The following is a 20,669-nucleotide window of genomic DNA, read 5'->3' as shown; positions in this document are numbered from 1 at the left end:
GCTCTACTTCCCAACTTTTCTTTATGGAAGAAAGTAACAATGTTCTTACTTGAAAAGACTTCTTTATTTTTGTTTCGCAAAAAAAAAAAAAAAGACTTCTTTATTTTCCTTTTAATTTTTCTATTTCCCCTTTTGTGATCTTCAACTTAGAGCCATATATTAACTCATTTTAAGAATAGATAATTTCTAGTTTTGCATTTTCTATTTATTGTGTTTTATTTGCTTTTTTGTTCTTGAATTACAAATTTATTAGATTTGATTATTTATTATTTAAATTGTATCACTTTTAGTCTTAAAAATGTGGTACGAAGATTGAAAGTGTCAAAACTCAAGAGTGGTGTATATATATTCCATAAGTGAGAATCAAATCTGAACTCAAGCCAATAATAATAATAATTATTCAATAAAGCAAAAAAAAAAAAAAAAGGCAATTCTTTTTTTTTTCTTTTAGCAAAATTTAACTTGGTACATAATTTTACTACTGCAAACAATTTAGTCAAAAACATGTCTCCAACCGTATAAAGAGAGAAGATCAAAAGATTACACATAGTAAGTAAAACTAAAAATAAATAAAAAATAAATATAAAAGCAGTTAAAACAGTGATTTATTATGAATTTTATTTTATTGTGCAAGGGGAGGTGGCCTCCATGCAGAAGCAGTGAGCAAGCAGAGATCCTTCCAACCAAGCTTGAGGGCGCCATTATCCTCCGCCAAGGTATACCCATCGGAATGAAACATTCCGAGCAGTAGCGTGGCCTGAGCCGCCGCATTTCCGGCCAAAGACACCCCCCGGAACCCCGACTGCTGAAACTTCTCCCTCCAGTTGTTGAACTTCACCTCGCCGCTCCTCGACGGCCCCCCCACCGCCAGCACGTTCCGAATCTCCCTCGACAGTAGCTGCTGCTCCACCGCGTGCCGCTCCTCGCTCTCCTCGCCGTAGCACGCCCCCAGCGAGTCGAACAGCGCCGAGTAGTAGTGTATGGCCTCCACAAATCGCCCCAGAAACGATCCTGCATGGCTCAGGTCTTGCTCTACTACTGTTACCACTTTTGGAGCCAATCTGAAACCCATCCATCACGCCATTATACATTAAAATTTTATTATAAAAAACAATGATAACATACTACTCGCATAAATAGAGAGTAAATATAAGCAATACTACATATAGGAGGTCATAAATTTGAACCCCAGGAGACAGTATTGACTCTTTTTGATTCAGTAAGTTGAGAAAATAATTATAAACAGATCTACATTATAATAGAATCAGTAGGTTGAGAAAAGTAGTTATAAACAGATACTACATTATAATAGAGTCACTAAAAAAAATCAAGAAAAAAAAAACCCTTAAAACTAGCAAACAAACTATAATCACAGCCAAACATAGAAGAAAATCTGCAGCAAGGAATCGCAACAATCTGCATCAAGTTCGTAAAGCTATTTTCGCTTTTGCCAAAGCTTTTATCAATGGTCATTCTCACATTGATCAGATGTAGCCAAAAAGGTGGAACCTATATATTCCACACTTTATTTTTCAATTTTTTTCCAATAATGCTTTGTTACGTCTTTGGGTTTTCATGTGACAAAAAGATCCATAATTAGTAGTCTAACAATATAAAGCATGCCTTTAAACAAGACAAAGAAATCAAGAAAATGTGAATATTCCATTTTGCTTTAATTTTACCTAGAAATGCACGCAACTGGCAAATGCAGAAAGGAAAAAAAAAATTACCATTTTAGGGTTTTAAATCAAGGGTAAATTAAGTCCAACTTTACCCTAACACAGAAGAACTGCTAACATATGATCATACGTTGTACTGGAATTATAATAATGTGTACGGATGGAGAGACGAAAGAAATAATATACTAAATTTTTTTAAAGGTATTATAGTTATAGTTATAGAAGATCGATATGATATTACCTTTGCAAGAGCCAAAGCGTGTTTGTGTCGGAGCCGGTGACGTCATACAGAGAATGCTGTAACCAGTGAACGGCGACGGCTTCCCGCTTGTTCACGTTAAGCCGTTGAGGATCTAAGTTTCCGACCTTATCGGCGACGGGGAAGAATTCGAACGGCAATCCGAGTTTCTGGGCGAAATCCGAGAGGCGTTTGCCGGTAGCCTCGAGGGCTTCCATGGAGGTGCCTAGGCCGGTTAGGCGGACCAAGGGGGGCCCACCGGGTCGAGAAGCTAGGATGTGAAACAGGCCTGGCCATTGCAGGCCTTGCATGATGTCGAGGTCGATGATGTGCACTCGGTCTTCTCGCTCGAAGGCTTCTTGGATGGCTTGGTTGGCTGTGAAGTGGGAGAATTTGACGAAGGGGCTGATGCCGTTGAAGACCTGGAAGGCGGAGGCCATTTTCTGGTTGAGGCTGTGAGGGAGGGCGTTGAGGGGGGCCGAAGCGTAGATTCCTAAGCATGAGTTTACGAGGCGGGCGGACATGGCTTCCGAGAAGTAGGCCGCGACTCGCTGCGCGGAGGTTCCGTAGGGGGTTGAGAGCTCCGAGACTTGGAGGAGCATTCGGTTTGCTTCGTCTAGGTTGTCGGCCGCCACGGCCTCCGCGCATTGTAGAAGTAAGGTTAATAGATGGAGGCCTTCTTCGTCCTTCTTCTGTTGTTCCAGCTCATCCTTTTCTCTTCTGAGTGATTCCGTCCTAATCAACGCCGCGGCCGCGGCGGTGCTCTCGCTCGGCGGCGGGGATTGGGACTGGGATTGAGATTCTGGTTGCTTCTCATGATCCATTCTCCCTTGTTGTTGTTGCTCTTGACGATCTGAGCTCGGAGCCGGGACAAACGGCAGGCCGGCGGTTACTGACGGAGAATTGTCACGGAGCTGATGTTGTTGTTGGTGGTGGTGGTGTCTGGTAGTTGAGGCGGTTGCGGCGGCGGGAGGGAGAGTTATTTCCCAAGGATGAGGCATGGAATCCGGAAGGTGGAGGGGATGAGTAATGGCGGCGTCTTGGCTCTGAGGTTGTAGTGTTTCCTTTCGTCTCCAATCGTCGTAAACGTTGGCCGCGAGAGGATCGGCGGTGGTGAGAGAGCGGAGGCGGTACTCGAGGAGGGCGGCGAGGTTAGGGTTACACGGGTGGATGATTTCTCTCACGTTCTGGATAAGCTGAGGGATCGAGACGTGATTGGAGGTGTGGATTAGATCCTTAATGATGCCGTCGATCCACGCCATCGCGGTGCCGTTGTCCCCCATGCCGGAGGAGGAGTTAACTCCAATTGCACTACCACCGCAGCCGGCCGCCGGGAGCGGCGGCGGCTGCAACGCGCCGGCGGCGTTTCTACCTCTCGTAGGAGCCGGGAAGAGCGGAAGACCGGAGAAAACACAGAGCGGAAGCGGCTGCGCTTCATTCGGCGGTGGATTCGGTAACGGTAACGGTAACGGTAACGGCTCCATGTAAGTCAAGTGCGTGGCGTTGGACGTTGACGTCACGCTCAAATTGGTGGAGCTGGGCGGTGGCGCTATCTGCATAGTGGAGTAGTTGTTGACGACGACGTGGTGGCTATTCCCCCCACCATTATCATTACTCTCATCACCGCCAAAATTACCCCCGCAAACCCTCAAATCCCCAAGGAGCGGCGCGTTCATCTCCGCCGCCGCCGCCCGCCGGAGAAACCTGCCGTGCTCCCCGATTCCCCCGCCGCCGCCGCCGATCTGCAGCTCCATCTCCGACGCCGCCCTCTTCCTCACCATCTTGGCGTTATCGCAAAGCAGCGCCAGATGAGAAGGAGAAGCCGAAGAAGAATGCAACGGAAGGATATTATTGTGGTCGTGGTGGTGATACTCCCTACTACTGGTGGCGCTCCCGCTACTTCCGCTCACATTCGCCGCCTCTCCAACCATAGGAAATGCCTTCGCGGCCATCAACACCTTATATTCACCCACGGAGGATAAATTCTCAATCTCTCGCGATTGCCTTCGCTCTTAAATATTGAAACATATCTCATGAACAATTTCTTAAATTAATTATTTCCACGGGAAAAAAATGGTATTTATACTACTAACATAATATAAATCGATCACAAAATTGTTAAATTTTATAAAATTTAATATTCAAAATTCAACACAATATTAATATAAAATTTAACCATTATAAGACTAACTGAGATCTCATATATTTGAATTATTTACTAGATTTAAAATTATATTAATTGAATCTTTCAATTCTAATGGACGTCTCGACCTGACAGAGCATCTGAAACAATGTCAGAATTTAGTAAATGATATGTTTTAATAACACAATTTGGGGAGATAATAATAATAATAATAAATGATATTGGGGTGTGGGATTAAAAGGGGGTAAGGTGACAAGGGGAAAGAGGCGGAGGGGAATTAGACAATGAGAGAGGGAAAGGGGCATTGGGATTCTGTGTGTGGGTGTTATAATTTAATTAAAAAAATAAATTGAATATTGGGGTTAGGAGTTTTTGATTTGAGAAGGCTTGACGTGTTGCCCGTTGGATTTATGCGGAATGAGAGTGGTTGCCAAAGGGAAAATGGCTTAGCGCGGCTGGTGTTTATTACGACATAAAGTGTCCAAGTAGTTGAAAAACTGCTCGCCTTAATCCCCCTCAGCTCCCTCCCATTCTTCATTATTCACTCACCTCTCTCTTTCTTGTCTTGGATAACAATGAATCTTTCTGAAAAGAAAATATGAATATTTCGATCATATCAATTCAATTATAATTCGACAAAATATTGCAGATCATCTCAAACAGTAGTTTTTGTTGGAAGTTAATTTCTGACCGACTAACTAACGGGGTTACTTTTGATTTTCTAATTATATAAAATGTAGATCACATGACATTAAAGAAATTCAAAATTATTCCTCCTTGACACATAATGGTATTGGAGTTGTCTAGTATGGTGTATTTTTTTAATAAAGGTGATGGACATATTAGAGATAAATTCGGAACAAATTGACTTGTTCTCAGCTTTGGCTGTCAAAACCAAGCCTATGGCTCAACCCCAAGTCACCTAGGTCAAGCCCCGCGCTCGGCCTCGGGCTAGGCCTTGGCTCCCAAGCTGTCAAGGCCCCTCAATCAAGTTTGTTATAACTAATTCCCCATTTTTCGTGGGGTGATTAGGGGACTTATTAGTATATAAAGGAGTGTAATTGTCTTGTGAAGACATCATGAAATCTATTGCAATAGCTTTACATTGCTCCTAAATATAGATTCCTTATCTTTTCAATAGCATTCTTGTCTTTTACTATTATCTTTTATCCACTTATCTATCTTTTAATTATCGGGTTTGTTAATTTGAGTCACCCGAATGATCTAAATCCATCAACAACATATAATATCTTATCGCTATGAGAATAATAGAATTCGACTCAGAATCATGCATACAAAAATGAATCTTTTAACTTTACATTTGCATTGGGGCTATATTTGTTAGTTATTATAACTCTTTCACTAAAAAAAAATATTGTTAACTCTTTGTGCTTCAGTAGGTTGAGAAAGTAACTATGAACAGATATTACATTATAATAGAGTCAGTGATACTAAAACAAAATTAAATTAATTAATTAAATTTAATGCGGATTCCCTTTTTTTCTTTAGTCCTATTGTATTTTGGTTTTGGTGAATCGTCCTTCCAACTTTGTGAAATTTGCTATCGTTTGGTATAAGTTTTTTATTTAATTGTACGTGTGGCCTTGAAAGTCTTAATTAGCTACTTGGTGTTTTGAACTGGAGTTTATACGGAAGTCATTTATGATGTTTATCGCGTAGGGGAATAGGGACCATTTTCAATTAAAGCAATATCAGTTGGATCAGTAACAATAGTCATGGTTGCTCAAAAGCCCTTGGCCCTCTTTGGTAAATAATCAGCCTATTAGTCAATTTTGACTTATTTGACCACTATTTTTTTTTAAAGGTATTTGACCACTATTAGTTGTTTGGTTAATAAGTTTTTTGTAACTCCAAAATGCTAAAATTCAAAAGGCTACTCAAAGTAGCATTTTCAATTAGTTTTTTGATAAAAGAAATTATACCAAACAGCTATTAGCTAACAGCTAATCTATCAAATAACTTTCTACAATCAGCCAATGTTATCCACAAATCATACTTTCTAACTCAAATAGCCAACCCAATCAGCTAACAACCATTCACCAAACAGGACCCTTATAATTTATTCATATTTTCTCAAAAAAAATATATAACATAACTTTTCCCCAAAACTAAAACTTATGACTAATATATTTTATTTTAAAAATTATTGTCATGTTTAACCGAATGCAATATCTGATTTATACTTTCTCTATTTATTGCAGTCCAAAAAATTAATACCTCATCATCGAAGTTCGATCTTGTGTTTTTTTCTAATGTGAGAGACCTATATAACAGTATAATTTGATGAAAATATAGATATTTTAAAATGATGAATTTTAAAAAGTGGAGAAATAAAAAGGCAACGATGATTAGTATGCATTATATAAAGTAGAAATTCCCGTAGGAAAATGGTGTGAGGAAAAGGGGATGGAGGTTTCTGTAGCTGAAATGATAGGGTGCTGAAGTATTTTGTTGGGTTACCATTCTCTTCTTGTGTGCTCGTGTCTTTGTGCATTTGACTTTGTCCACATTAATTATAGTCCTTCTCTCTGATACTCTTTTGCATTTGAAGAGACAATAGAGTTGCCACATTTTTTACTTTACTCTACACTCTACACTTTCCTCTGACCCTATCCTATCTATCTTCTCATTGGGATAGCAAAACCATTACTTTTCCCTTATTAAATAGAGAGAGTTACACTACACAAGGGCCCATATGCTATGAAAATTTATATTTGTTTTCGACTGTTGTTTATTCTCCATTTAAATAAATACAGTTAGAAATTAAAATTAAAAACAAAATTGCACCTTTTTAATTAAAAAAGTTAGCAAATGAAAATAGATATCAGTTTATTAGAAGATAACTAGATGCAGAAGCTTAACTATTTTTTTTTTTTTTGTTATATTGACATAACAGTTAGTAACATATTATAAATGCACACAACACATTAACAGCTCGTGAAACTTGATCTTTGATCTTTCTTTTAAAACTTTACCAATGTAAATAATTGAATTGTCAATGTGGGATATATTTTATGGAGTAAATACCAGTGGAAGTCCTCCGACTTTGATGGCATCGTCACTTTTAGTCATCAACTTTTAAATTAACCACTTTTAGTCCTATGACTTTGATGACACTGCCACTTGCCCACTTTTAGTCCTCTACTTTTAAATCAACCACTTTTAGTCATTTTACTTTTTGTTTCTAGCCACCTATGGTCCTTCATTTACAATTGGATATCTAAAGTCATTTTCTCAAGGGCAATTCAGTCATTTGGTCCAAAATTTAGTGTTAACAAATGAGAGTGGAGAATAGGGTTTCTTCAATTATTTTGATGACGAAACATAATGCTTAATACATTAATTATGAAATGACTGAATTTCCTTGAAAAATGACATTAGATGTCCAATTGTAAAGAAATGATCATAGGTGGTTAGAAACAAAAAGTAAGAGAACTAAAAGTGGTTGATTTAAAAGTTACGGACTAAAAGTGACGATGCCATCAAAGTCGAAGGACTAAAAATGGTTGATTTAAAAGTTGAAGACTAAAAGTGGTGGTGCCATTAAAGTCGGGAACCTCCACTAGTATTTATTCTATTTTATGATATGTTGTCTCTTTGTATAAGTAGATTATGGGATGAACAGACGAAGCAGATCAGAAGTCCAACGCTTTATCAACTGTCATCCGGAAGGGGTGGCAAGGAGTATAGTTTGACCATTTTTAATGAAAAACAAATTTAATTAAAAGACATAAATGCAGCCTGGTGTTATCTTTCACCGGTTTGTATTTTGCGTGTAATAATTACAACGTTTGCAGATGGGTAGGTGCCAAAGAGTTACCCAAAATATGAAAAATAGAGTACTTAATTCCAAGACATGAACGTAGTACGAATGAATCATAATCTCGTAGACCCAAATAAAACTATATTCACAATGCTGCTGCACAAAATGTGCATTACTATAAAAGCTCAGAGCTCGAGATTGCCTATTCACACATTGGAACAACGTAGGCGACGCTGCTCTACATGTCTGCGTACACGCAACTAACCAATATAATCCTTTATTTTATTTTATTTTTGTAAATCTTTTTAATTTTTTAATTACTGTTGATTCTGTTACAATGTAATATCTATTTATAGTTACTTTATCAACTAAATGAAGCACAAAGAATCAATATTGCACTCGTTGAAACCCTATTTTTTTTGTTGTTAAATTCAAAAAAGTTGAAGAACAAATTATAAACTAACAAGATGTATTGACTCTTGAGCAAATACGTACGTTGTTAGATTAAATTGAATAAGAATTAAACCCTAAGTGGTGTTAAAATGAGAGAAAATCTATTTGGTTCCATTATTGTAATTAGTATTTAATTATGTGGGGGCTTCCCTTGAAATGAGTTGAGTCAACATTATTTTAGCAACTTTGAGAAATATCGAGATCATCCCGATGCCTAGCTAGCTCTGATGCACCTTTTTTGTGCTTAACACCACCTATTCCCAACCTTATATTTTTTATATTTTATGACAGAGATAATTGAACTGGATTCTAACTGAAATATTAACGACTATATATACAACGCAGGCGTGTTCTGTATTGTATCTGTTACATATCCTTAATCGTTTCGTTAAACAGTTGTATTCGTTATTTATGTTGTCTGTCTAGTCTGTGCAGGACAATTGTTGTCTCGTGCAGATTTAAAACACCAGCAAAAACACACACACAAATAAAAATAAATTGGGAGGATTATGGTTGGAACGAAACTAAAATACAAAACAACAACGTTGTTGGATTCATTAAATTAAAATTAAGCACGCAGGCCAACCAGGTTTAGACAAACGTGAATACAATGTGGGAGATCGAAGAGAGAGAGGGGAGCTGAGGGAAGGGCGGTGTCTAATACGGCTTTGCGTTTGAAATGGTGAGAATGTTTCATTACAACAATCGCTCTCAAAATCTTGTTTTGATATTTAGTATTTGGAACAGTTTCATTGTTCCCAATTTTTTAGTATAAATTTTCACTAAATCCATAAGAGAGTGTTCAAATCATTTGAGACATATATACTCTTGTTAATGGTTAAAATTTATAAATTAATTTTTGAGAAAATTACATTTTGTTTTCTAAGTTATACATTAAATGTAACATTTATCTATACTTGTTGCAAATTTTGATTTTTTTTCTTAACAAAACTTAAGGTCGAGAAGTAAGCACGGCCGGTTAAAAAAGCGATACAAATTTACAACTAAGTTATAATTTATGGGCAATAAGTGAGCACAACCAACAATTATAGACAAGTCTTATAATAATTACCATATAGCTTAAAAGACTAAAAATGTAATTTTCTCTCAATTTTACGAACCAATAAATAAATGTGATTTATAATAACCACAATATATATTACAAAGTTCGACTCACCGTGAGTACGACCTATTAACATTATTGGTTTGAATTAATCAACTACAAATAATTTAAATTGGTTTCTCACTGCAATCCTTTATTAATTAGTGCCACAATACAAAATTTATCTCGTACACATCTTTAAAAAATAGTTATAGATTACCCTTATTTCTCAAATAGAATTAGGATCAAATGCGGATGATGCGCTCAGGTGAAACATGCGGTGAGATGAAAGCCATTGATCTTTGCCTAAATCAACGCTTAGGATTAACAAAGTTAAAAAAAAACACGGTGACAATTTGATCATTTTTCAAATGAGTCAAACTTAAGGTGCGTAGGGTTTGTGCTTAAGGTACGTAGGTCTTGTGCTTGAGGTGCGTCATGTTCTTTCTTTAGGTGCATAGTTTATGTGATTAAGGTGTGTCATGCAATTAAGAATTTAAGGTGTGCAAGTTTTGTGCTCAAGGCGCATAGGTTTTGTGCTTAAGGTGCATGATTTATGTGTTTAAGATGTGTAAATTCTTCAATTGAGAACTTAATGTGTGTTTTTTGTTGAAACTTAAGGTGCGCCGGTTTAAAGTTTAAAGTGCGTCAGTCTATAGTTTAAGGTACGTCGGTCTAAAACTTTAAGTGCGTGATTTTTCTTTTTAATGTGTGTGGCTTTCCTTCTTAAGGTGCGTATTTGTATTACTTACGGTGTGCCATTTTTTTTATAAATTGAAGATGCGTGATATTAAGACTTAAAGTACGTCATTTATAACACTTAATGTGCGCTATTTTTAATTTATACTTCTTTCTTTCAAAGACACATTTTTTTAAAAATTTTTATTGATTTAAATCGTTGATTTAGATTTAATCAGTAACTCAGATCTAACCGCATGTTCACACATTCAGCTTCCTCCGCGCCTGATCTCGACCCTTCTCAAGTACATGTGATTTGAGATATATATTTTGGTTTGATGAGAGGTGTTGGGAAGGTGTGGTGGGAGGCATGAGAGAGGTGGGGACAAGGACAAGAGGAGAGGAGTCGGGAGTGGAAAAAATCGAGGAGAGAGGTAAAGAAACTCAGTTCCCAAAAATGCAACGTAGTGTTTGACATTTTGCTTTCAACGGCATCATTATCTCCTCAGCTTTTCCATCCCTTCTTCTTCTTTTCTAACTTTCTTCTCTCTCCTTTTCCATCTGTTTGACTCTTGTGCCCCTTCCCCATTCCCTCCTCTCGGGCCCCTAGTATACATATACAAACTATGCATTGGAATTGGAACGTGTGAAAAAGCCTATGCACATACTTTTAATACTCGCATCTTTGGCCTTGTAAAACACTATTTTATTTTTAATTTTTTCTTTTAATAATTAGGGGCTACAGAATTCCTTATTTTATGTATCACTCCATGTGCCAATGATAATTTCATTATTTCAACAACTAATTCATGAAATTAGTTATATTCTCAATTTGTTTCTCATAATTTAACTTTAGTTATCCAATTATTCTTACTCCTTTTGTGGGTTCGATAAATAGTTGTTAGCTGATTGAGTTAGTGAATTTAACTAGTTGATAATATTAGTTGATTGTAAAAAAAAATTTAGTAATTAACTGATAGTTGATTACATGTAAAATTACTTTTTTAAAAAGTTACTTTGAGCAACATTTTGAATTTTAACATTTTGAAGCAATAAGTTGTTACAAAAAGCTAATTAATCAAACATTTATATTGATTGTTTAACAAGTTAAACAACTAATAATGGTCAAATAAGCTAAAATTAGATGATAAGCTAACTATGTTACCAAACATGAACTTTATATGATTTCATATGTTTAGTTTACTTAATGAAAATTTACTTGAGATTGAGTTCAGACACGTGCCGAGAGACCAAAATAGAGTGGCGGATTGGATCGCCAAAGGTGTCGTCTCTGATGATGAGGGAGAACACTTTTACGTAATAGCCCCGGCAGAATGAAAAAGCTTTTACGCGATGATGAGCTTGGGCTGATTGGTAGTTCCAATACAGTGAGGATCACATACTGATCCTCGATATGTTCCTCCCTTCCATTCAAAAAAAAAAAAAGTTTACTTGAGTAATATACAATGCATATTTTTATAATATTTGTAATATATTTATAAGAAATTTTAATATAATGATTATTACCATGCCAATTAATACTGAATACACAACTTAGTATAGTTGGTTGTGTTAACAAAATACCCACCACAATCCAAGTACCATATATGATTCTTTTTTTTTTTTTTTTTTTTTTTTTAAACAAGTACCATATATGATTCTAGTTGGTATAAATTGGCACAATACAAATCAATATTTTAATTTTTTTAAAACTTTATATATTTAAAAGGAATAAGGCTCAAATTAGCCACTGAACGTAACTTGAAAGTGCAATTAGGCCATTGAACAAAAAAAATGTGCAATTAGGCCACTGAACACTTCAAATGCATACAATTTCACCTGATAGCAGGTTACCTTCCATTTCATCAGGTTGTCTGCTTACACAGATGGTGAGTTGACATTTTAAAATATTTTTTAATAATAAACTTTAAAATTAAAAATTAATTAAAAATATAAAAATAATATTAAAAAATATTAATATTAAAAATATTTAAAAATTAATATTAAAAATATTAAAAAATTAATATTAAATAATATTAAAAATTAATATTAAAAATATTAAAAAATTATTTTTTAATTTTTAATTTTTATTTTTAATATTTATTAAATAATAAACTTTAAAAATAAAAATTAATTAAAATATTAATATTAAAAATATTTAAAAATTAATAGTAAAAATATTAAAAAATAATATTTAAAAAATAATATTTTTTTTTAATTTTTATTTATACTTTTTTATATTTATTATTGCAAAATTATTTTAAAATGCCACATCACCATCCATGTAAGCAAGCAACCTGATGAAACAGAAGGTAACCTGCTATCAGGTGAAATTGCATGTATTTGGAGTGTTCAGTGGCCTAATTACACATTTTTTTTGGTTCAGTGGCCTAATTGCACTTTCATGTTATGTTCAGTGACCAAGTTGAACCTTATTCCTATTTAAAAATATAGTAAAAGTATTAAGATAGACTAAGGTGATGATCTACACCAAATTATTTGTATATGGTATAACTCAAAATGGATGCTTAATTGTTCAATACTTTGTACAATTTAAAAATAATTATTAGTATAGTAAATGCTGCCCTTCAATTTTTAATTATGAAATGATATAAATTTCAATTTTTTCTTATTTTAATTTGAACAGATTAAAATAGCCACGCGGCACGGTACTAAAGGTAAAAAAAAACATCCATAGAAGTGGTTGGGTTTGAAAGTAAAAAAGTAAAAGAAAAGTGATAGTAACTATTGCACTCCGTAGCAAGTAAACTCCAAAAAAGTTACGAGTCTTTTTGGCTTATCGTCTGGTCTGACTTGCACCTCAGTGACCTCACACTGTTACAGTAGCACGTGTAGAGATGGTGACACGAATGTAAATACTTCGGGTTCTAATAACATAATTGTTACCATTTTAAATGAAATGTCATAAGTTAGCATAATTAAATGAATAACTATAGAAATATTTGCACCTGAATGTAAATACTTCGTAGTTTAATGACATCACTATTACCATTTTTCCTAATCTGTAAATACGCATTAAGCATGTTGCTGCATCCGAGTTTCAAACATGTTTTGTGTAGTTTGGCAATGGACCGAATTTAATGGGCTTGAAAAGTGTTAATATGTAAGTTTGGGCCCAAGAGACCCAATGGCCCGACATCTATAACTAGCCCAATTCAAATTTTCACAGTGACAGTCCACAGTTCACCTACATGCAGTGCAGTAACAGAGAAAGACAGCAACCCCGAAAGGAAAGGAATCCGGCGAAATTTGCCGCCAGGGGATACCGGGAAACGGCTTTCAGAATTCCCGGTAGCTTTTCCGGTAGGATAACATTTCCTATTGTGTTGTTGTTCGGAGAATGAATGGATTTTTCATAATCTGCGATGTTTGTTTCAGGCTCTGTTGATTGGTTACCTTGTCATTTCTCTACTGATACGGAGTAATTTTGCTCCGGTTTACTTGTTTATTTTGTGATAGTTTTCATGTTTAATCGTGTTTGATATGCATTAATATGTATTCAACTGTATAACCACTGAAAATTTGAATTTCGTTTTAGCCACCAATTTAATTTGGACGAGTTAGTCATGTTTGGCTTCCACTCCATGATTACTCTGCATCTTGTGAGGTTTTCATGTTTTGTTTTCCATTTTTTCTTCTACTTCCTCAAAGATTAAGTTTGGAATTTCAGGGAAATGCTATTCAAGTTCAAATCATATGTGATGTTAACAACATGGTCATACAGGAGATGATATAATTAATGTCCCAGGAGAGTTGAAACTTGAAATACACAAGTGATAAAAATGAGAATGGCTAAAAGAATAGTGAGTGGTAAGGCCTTTTTGGGACAGACATGGGCTAGAACCAGCATTCTATTTCCATCCCTGTCTAGGGCGATGAGTACATTGGGTTCCTCAATATTGAAGTCTCCCCCTCTGGTTTCCCTTGATCAGCATGATGAGTGGTCTCATGGCTTTAGTCACCCTGATAATGCACCTACCCAGAAATGTACTGGTAAGCAGCTTAAACTCCCCCAGACACCTGCTTTGCTTTTTGATTCACAAGCAAGTAAATTCCTTATCATTTTATGTTTTTGATAACCTGTGCCCTAATTGATTTGTTGTGATTTTTTTCTCAAATTTAATGATATTTCAGAAACATGTAATGATTGGAATAAGATGAGACCAAATTTCTCTAGATTGATTGGATAAGGTCTGATTTGTATCCTTTGTAGTTAAAATGGATTGATTTTCGTTTTGAGCTAGGTTCTATGATATTTTTGATTGGCTAAATGGAGAATTAAAACAAGATTTATTTGACTCTAAATTAAGTGAATGGAGTGATACAGGAAGAGTAAAGAAGTAGAAAAACTAGAAAACAAGTTAAACCACTTCTTCATTTGACATTTATTCCTCTTTACAGATAATAAGACTGTTAGAATAATTGATGGCAAGTCTATTGCTGATGAAATTAGATTAGGAATAGCCATTGAAGTGAGCAGGATGAAAGAATCCATTGGGAAGGTTCCTAGCTTAGCTGTGATATTGGTAGGACAAAGAAGAGACTCCGTTACCTATGTGCGCAACAAAATATTGGCTTGTGAAGAGGTTGGGTTCAGATTTTCATTGGATCATCTGCCTGTAAACTGTACAGAAGAGGAAATTTGTGATAAATTGTCAAGCTTTAATGATGATCCGTCAATCCATGGCATTCTTGTACAGCTTCCTTTGCCACAGGTAATACATTAACTGACTAACCGAGTAAGGACTTGTTTGATCTATGCAAATACTTTGGACACTATCACACTAAGTTCCCATTTTCAACAGTATACATTGTTGACCAAGGTCTAGTTTGTTGGTTTTTAGAGTAGAATCCTAGATGCCATACATTTATTTAAGTTGGCTGTTTTGCCCCAAGACATTCTTGATAATCAAATAATCTTCGCAGTGTGTGCATCTTCTACTGACTACTAGTTGACTAGGTGTTACTTGCAATTAGATGGGAAGTCTAAGAAGTGTTATATCAAGTAGATCTAGTAAGATTCACTTATTTGTTCATTGAGTTGCGGTTGTGCTGGTTACTAACTATAGGTGATTGGAACAGCATTTGAACAAGGAAAAGATACTGAATATGCTAAGCCTAGAAAAAGATGTGGACGGCTTCCATCCACTCAACATGGGAAATTTGGCTGTACAGGGAAAAGAGCCTTTGTTCATCCCATGTACCCCTAAAGGCTGCATTGAGTTACTGCTTAGGTCTGATGTGGAAATAAAGGGCAAGAAGGCTGTTGTGATTGGAAGAAGCAATATTGTTGGATTGCCCATGTTTTTGTTGTTGCAGGTGATGCAATGTTTATATGCCTATCATTATTGCTCCTTTTCTCTGGCTAAATCTTGTGTTGGATTATAATGCCACTCAATTTATTTCTAATTGTTTGGCAGAGGCATCACGCTACAGTTACCATTGTCCATGCATTTTCAAACAACCCAGAAATCATTGCCCGTGAAGCTGATATTTTAATTGCAGCCGCAGGAGTGCCTAATCTGGTTCGGGGCAGTTGGTTAAAGCCTGGTGCAGTTGTTGTTGATGTTGGCACTACTCCTATAGAGGTAATCTTCAAAGGTCTAAGGCCTAAGCCCATTATGATAGTTAATATGAGTGAGCTGGTAATAATTAGTTGGAACTTTGATTATATTCATCTATAATATGAAATAGTTCGATCTGCATTCTGCATACATTAAAATAATGCTAAACATTGTATGTAAATTGGCGTAGGATCCAGAGAGTGAGCATGGCTACAGGCTAATCGGTGATGTTTGCTTTGAAGAAGCAGTGAGAGTAGCTTCTGCAATAACCCCTGTACCTGGAGGAGTAGGACCTATGACAGTTGCAATGCTGCTTCTCAACACTCTTGAATCTGCCAAACGTGTACTTCGATTCTCTTGATTGAAAACTATTTTATATGTGCTTCCTGGGCTATCCCATTTGTACCTTAAACGTTGGTGCCTGATGCCTGCTTTCCAATTCTACTAATTAGAAAACATTTCCAATGAGGAGTTGAGGTCTGGGTATCATTTATATTTACTATATATTAATAGCAATACCAAGACTAAAAGATGGCTGTCAATATAAATAGATTAATTAACCATTTCGGTAATTATTTGTAATTGGCTAGTTCCGTATACCCTAAGATAAATTGGGAGAATGAAATCCAATTATACAGGCAAGAAAAAGATGGATTCAGAGACAGGTTGCTCAGAAAATGTGAACAACAGTCACATGTTCTGACTAGCTAGATGATTGGAAGGTTGGTGCTTGGCTTCCAGCTTGCTTTACCGGAGGCGGTGTCAAACTCGAGAAGAGGTGAATTAGGGTGCACATGTATTGCTTTTTCTACATGATGCAATCAAGCTTGATCTATCTGCAATCATTCAGTCAGCCAAAATCACCACCAAGGCCCTCCCTCCACTTCTTGACGAGAGGTTCATTTATTCTCTTCCTGCATTTTCAGTTTTTCTGAACTTGTTCGCACTTTCATTCCCTGGTGAAACCATTCTTAATCTGAACTGGAACAGGGTTAGGTCATATATTTCTCTTTACCCAATGGAAACCTCTTCTAGGAACTGCATGTATATGCTTAACTAATTTACTCTATTATTTTCTTGAGCTGAAATTATACTGTGTTTTCCTTGGTGGAAAATTATAATGTTGTCTATGTATTGAAATCATAGTGCTTGCATGGGCTTGAAGCCTTGAACAACAGCATTGATACTCTCTTACCAAATGTGGACATATAATTTATCCTTGTATGCTTTGTAGGATGATTATGGTTGAAGTGGGTGGATGAAGTTATCATGATGCACCCTATGCTATCACCGAAGATTTGATGAAGAAACTGTTTGGAGTACAATATAGTCTATAGACTATTATTAATGGTTTGGGGGCTGATGCTTGTGCCTTTACTAAGCGTGTTTGGTAGCTACAAACACCTCAAGTGTAGAGGTGTATCAGGCACAGATATCATTGGTACCTCCAACTTTGCATTTCAAGTATTCACAACCTCATCTCCCTCCAAAAAAAAAAAAAAAAAAAGGACACCTCGCACCCACCAGAAAGAGAATAAAAAAAGGAAGAGAAACTTTACCTACATGTGTCCATTAGTGATACTCAGAAGGGTTTTGTTATTTTTCAGATGGATTTTTCCCTTCACATTGTTAATTATTAGCATTCACATCATCAATAGTGATTTTCGGAAATTTCATTGTGGGGACCTGAACCTGATAATTTATATTGATTGATGGTGCATTTGATTTCAAGTATTACATACAGGTTGGTATCCTAAACTTCTTAATTAATAAATAACATAAATCTCTTTTTGCCAAGGGACTATAAGTTTAGGAGAAAAATGAAAGTGAATTATATTTTATATCCTATAAAACTAGTAATTTCTTAAAATGATGCTTCTGGAGTTAATATATAGCTCTTAAGTTTCATTATAGTCACGCCATACACAGATTTATGTAAGCTGGTGATAGCTTCTATAGTTAGTGACTTGAGCATTATTTTGTCGTTATTGAGTCAATCACAGGGAATGCTTAATGGCTAACATCAGATGCTCTATTCATCTGTCATCACAACACTTTCAAAGTTGAACTGTGTTGTAGATAACAACCTTTAATTAATACTCCGTATTTAATTGTCCATTGGAGGACAACTGAGAATTGTGAGTTTGAGAAGGTACTATGAGAGTACTACTGATTTTTTATATGGATGAACTACACTGACTAGTGATCTTGATTTTGCATATTCAATAATCATTTAATTTCAAGTTTGCTTTTGTTTGATGATATCATTGATTTTTCAGAAAAAAAGGGCTTTTTTTTAAAATACAAGTACCAAAAAGTCCTTTAGACATTACAACTAGCACAATATCAAACCATGAGGCTTACTAGGTGTCACTTTCTTTCAGAATATATATCTGAGAGGCTTGGTAAAACTTGTATCTGTTAATGATCAACGGAAGCAATTTTATTGAAGATCCTAGGCACGCTCTGCATTGTTTTTGGTACTTTGGTTATAATTTTTTTAAAGCTGCAGCAGTCTTTTGGTTTATATCTGCATCTGGCATCTATCTGTTGTTGTTAGTAAGCATGCAGTTTTGATCCTAGTTGTCACATTAAAATAGAGAAATCATATGTAGTAGTAGCGCTGTAAACATTTTCATGTTGTAATCATAGGTGGCTGCTTTTATGAAATTTTTAGTTCTTTCAGGGGCAAGAATGACAGCCCCCACCCCTCCTTTCGGGGTTTGTGGTAGCCCAGTTAAGTCTGAACCAAGTTTGTGTTAGCCCAGGAAAGTTTGTGTGTGTGTGTTCTTCACTATGAGGTCAGAATAATGTTGAAAAGAATTCAATCTTGATCCTACTCTTCCAATTAGTTTTGATAAACCAATCATCAGGTATATGATTGCGGTATGTAGGCTGGTTTGGTATATCAGCAAAATTCAATAAACAAAACCTTTTGTCTTTCAATTTTACTATAATTCATCAGATTATAAAACAAAATACTCTTGTATACATCTGAATTTCCTCAGGAGCTCAATCAGAACCTATTGAGGAACACTATCTATGTACTACTATTCTTTTTCCTTTCTTTATAAACTTGTTTTCATGCTTTCCTTCCTCTTTTTTCCCGAAATCGTACCAGACATGTACTACTTGTTAGTATGCAACAATCATTTTCCACAGGTATTTGAATCGTATGATGGCTAGACAGCACAGGAGGTGCAGTTGCAAGTCTTGGGCACAAAAGCGCAGACCCCAAAAGGCTTGTTTGGAAGCTGGCAGTCAATCCCGAAGCAGCAAGGCATGGTAGCGCAGGTGTTTGGGTCTGCAGCTGACACACAACACTTGCACGCCAAACACAGCTGGAAAGGTGCCAACCGCCTCCTTCCCGCTGATTCCATGTCAACTCTGAACTCCGGGGCGGTGGTCAATGGCTGCAGCAGCAGTTTTCCGGCCAGTCCCGGTGATTCTGATGGCTCATCAACTGCATGAGATTGAGAGGATCCTGCATGCACAGTTACAAGTAACAACACTCTTTACACATATACTAACACCATATGTAATCGCGAACGAATCGAATACTTTTGAATTGCAGGAAATCAAATTAAGCTCAGCTCACCTTCAAGCATAACCAAGTGGAAGATGAAGAGGAGGAGCAGTAAGAAGAGGAATAGAATTGGATCTTTGGCACGCTTGAGACCTGATTGATGATGATTCATGGCTTTGGTTTGGCAGAGAGAAAGAGGGAGTGAGAAAAGATTGAAGAATTTGTGTGGTGGAAATGGAGCTGAGCATGAAGAAGAATATTGGATGGGAGTGGGGTGGGTCAAGGGTTTGGGGTATTTGGCCCTTCCAACACACACTGAGAGGGAATAAGCCTATGAAAGAGCGAGTTTATGCCCTCAGACCAAAGATTCGCTCCAAGCATGCAACACGTCATCGGTTTATCATATGCCCAACTTGCTAAAGTAGAATATTTGGTACAGTATATATTCCCTCTTCCCTAATCTATTAATCTGATTTTTTTTTTAATTATTCAGCATAACTAATCCATCATCCATGATTTTCAAAAAAAAAAAAAAAAAATCCATCATCCATGTCTTATTAACTCTTTAATTAACTTGATTGAAACCCCACAACTCAGGTCACGACACGCATGGAGGTGAGAGGATTCGTACCATCCTTTATTTAATTTTATTTTTGTTCAGATTGTCTTTTCATATGTTTTCTTTATATTTTAGACGAGACATGTGTAAAAAGAATGATCCGTTATTCCATTCATACATTGTTTTAAAATAATTGTAATAACATTTTTAATTAGCATTTTAAATATTTTTCATACTCCCATCAATAGCGGATCCATAATTTTTTTTGAGTGAAGGCGAAGTTTAATGAACCAAGCAAGACACTGAAGACACCTTGCACGGGGAGAGGCATGACAGTGCCCTTGGTTGTGTACCACCCTGTGCCCCCAAGGAGATTGGCACAAAAAATCTTGGGCCCACAAAAAACTACATTTATTGGAATAAAAACTCTACAAAAATCACTTCTCTCATTAGTCAGAAAATCTTTTTCAAAAACTTAGCAAAAATCATGGTTGCTCTTAGTCTATTCTTGAAGAATAAGGTGGAGAAATGCAAATTGGAAACCTATGTGGTTGCAACCCTACATAGACCATGTACCAAAACTACTTATTTGTCTCTGCATGCCGACACATCTCACTTCCATGCTCTCACTTGAACACCAGCTAACCCTTCCAATGTTGTTTTGCTGACAACGAGACCATGAAAGCTTGGATTAGTTCACATTACGGACCAAAAATGGTCAACTTTTATATGGTTTACTTGTAATATGTCACCATGCATAATGCATATATTGCATTTGCTCTGCCGAAAGGCATCCTTATTGGTTGGGATTTCTTCTTAGTTTATTTGTGGATCCTAACACTCCACATCATCCTCCTACTACCATCTCAAAAAAAAAAAAAAAAAAAAAAAAAAAAAAAAATTTTTCTTTTTTTTTTTTTTT

General features: G+C 36.1%; 3 protein-coding genes across 4 annotated transcripts; 1 reads left to right on the top strand and 2 right to left on the bottom strand.

Annotated features, from left to right (window-relative positions):
• Positions 1–462: 462 nt before the first annotated feature.
• On the bottom strand, positions 463–3,942 carry LOC116030075 (protein SCARECROW-like). Its single transcript, XM_031272192.1, has 2 exons — positions 1,921–3,942; positions 463–1,061 (listed from the first exon to the last, which is right to left on the bottom strand). The coding sequence occupies exons 1-2, from the start codon at positions 3,867–3,869 to the stop codon at positions 623–625; spliced, it is 2,388 nt and encodes a 795-aa protein (XP_031128052.1). The 5' UTR covers positions 3,870–3,942; the 3' UTR covers positions 463–622.
• Positions 3,943–13,282: 9,340 nt separating this feature from the next.
• Positions 13,283–17,169, top strand: LOC116028706 (bifunctional protein FolD 1, mitochondrial-like). Of its 2 annotated transcripts, XM_031270499.1 has the most exons (7): positions 13,283–13,401; positions 13,769–14,091; positions 14,500–14,813; positions 15,181–15,417; positions 15,519–15,686; positions 15,853–16,559; positions 16,897–17,169. In XM_031270499.1, the coding sequence occupies exons 2-6, from the start codon at positions 13,881–13,883 to the stop codon at positions 16,021–16,023; spliced, it is 1,101 nt and encodes a 366-aa protein (XP_031126359.1). In that variant the 5' UTR covers positions 13,283–13,401; positions 13,769–13,880; the 3' UTR covers positions 16,024–16,559; positions 16,897–17,169. The 2 variants fall into 2 exon arrangements, with proteins under 2 accessions (XP_031126359.1, XP_031126360.1); XM_031270500.1 differs by lacking the exon at positions 16,897–17,169 and having other exon boundaries at positions 15,860–16,024.
• Positions 17,170–18,579: 1,410 nt separating this feature from the next.
• On the bottom strand, positions 18,580–19,517 carry LOC116028731. Its single transcript, XM_031270540.1, has 2 exons — positions 19,261–19,517; positions 18,580–19,146 (listed from the first exon to the last, which is right to left on the bottom strand). Exons 1-2 carry the CDS (start codon positions 19,358–19,360, stop codon positions 18,845–18,847), a joined length of 402 nt encoding a protein of 133 aa, XP_031126400.1. The 5' UTR covers positions 19,361–19,517; the 3' UTR covers positions 18,580–18,844.
• Between the last annotated feature and the right edge of the window lie 1,152 nt (positions 19,518–20,669).

Source organism: Ipomoea triloba, chromosome 9, assembly GCF_003576645.1.
Source record: "Ipomoea triloba cultivar NCNSP0323 chromosome 9, ASM357664v1".
In the NCBI taxonomy this organism is placed as follows: Eukaryota; Viridiplantae; Streptophyta; class Magnoliopsida; order Solanales; family Convolvulaceae; genus Ipomoea; species Ipomoea triloba.
Note: the sequence above shows the minus strand (reverse complement) of the source record. Positions and strands in the feature narration are given on the sequence as shown.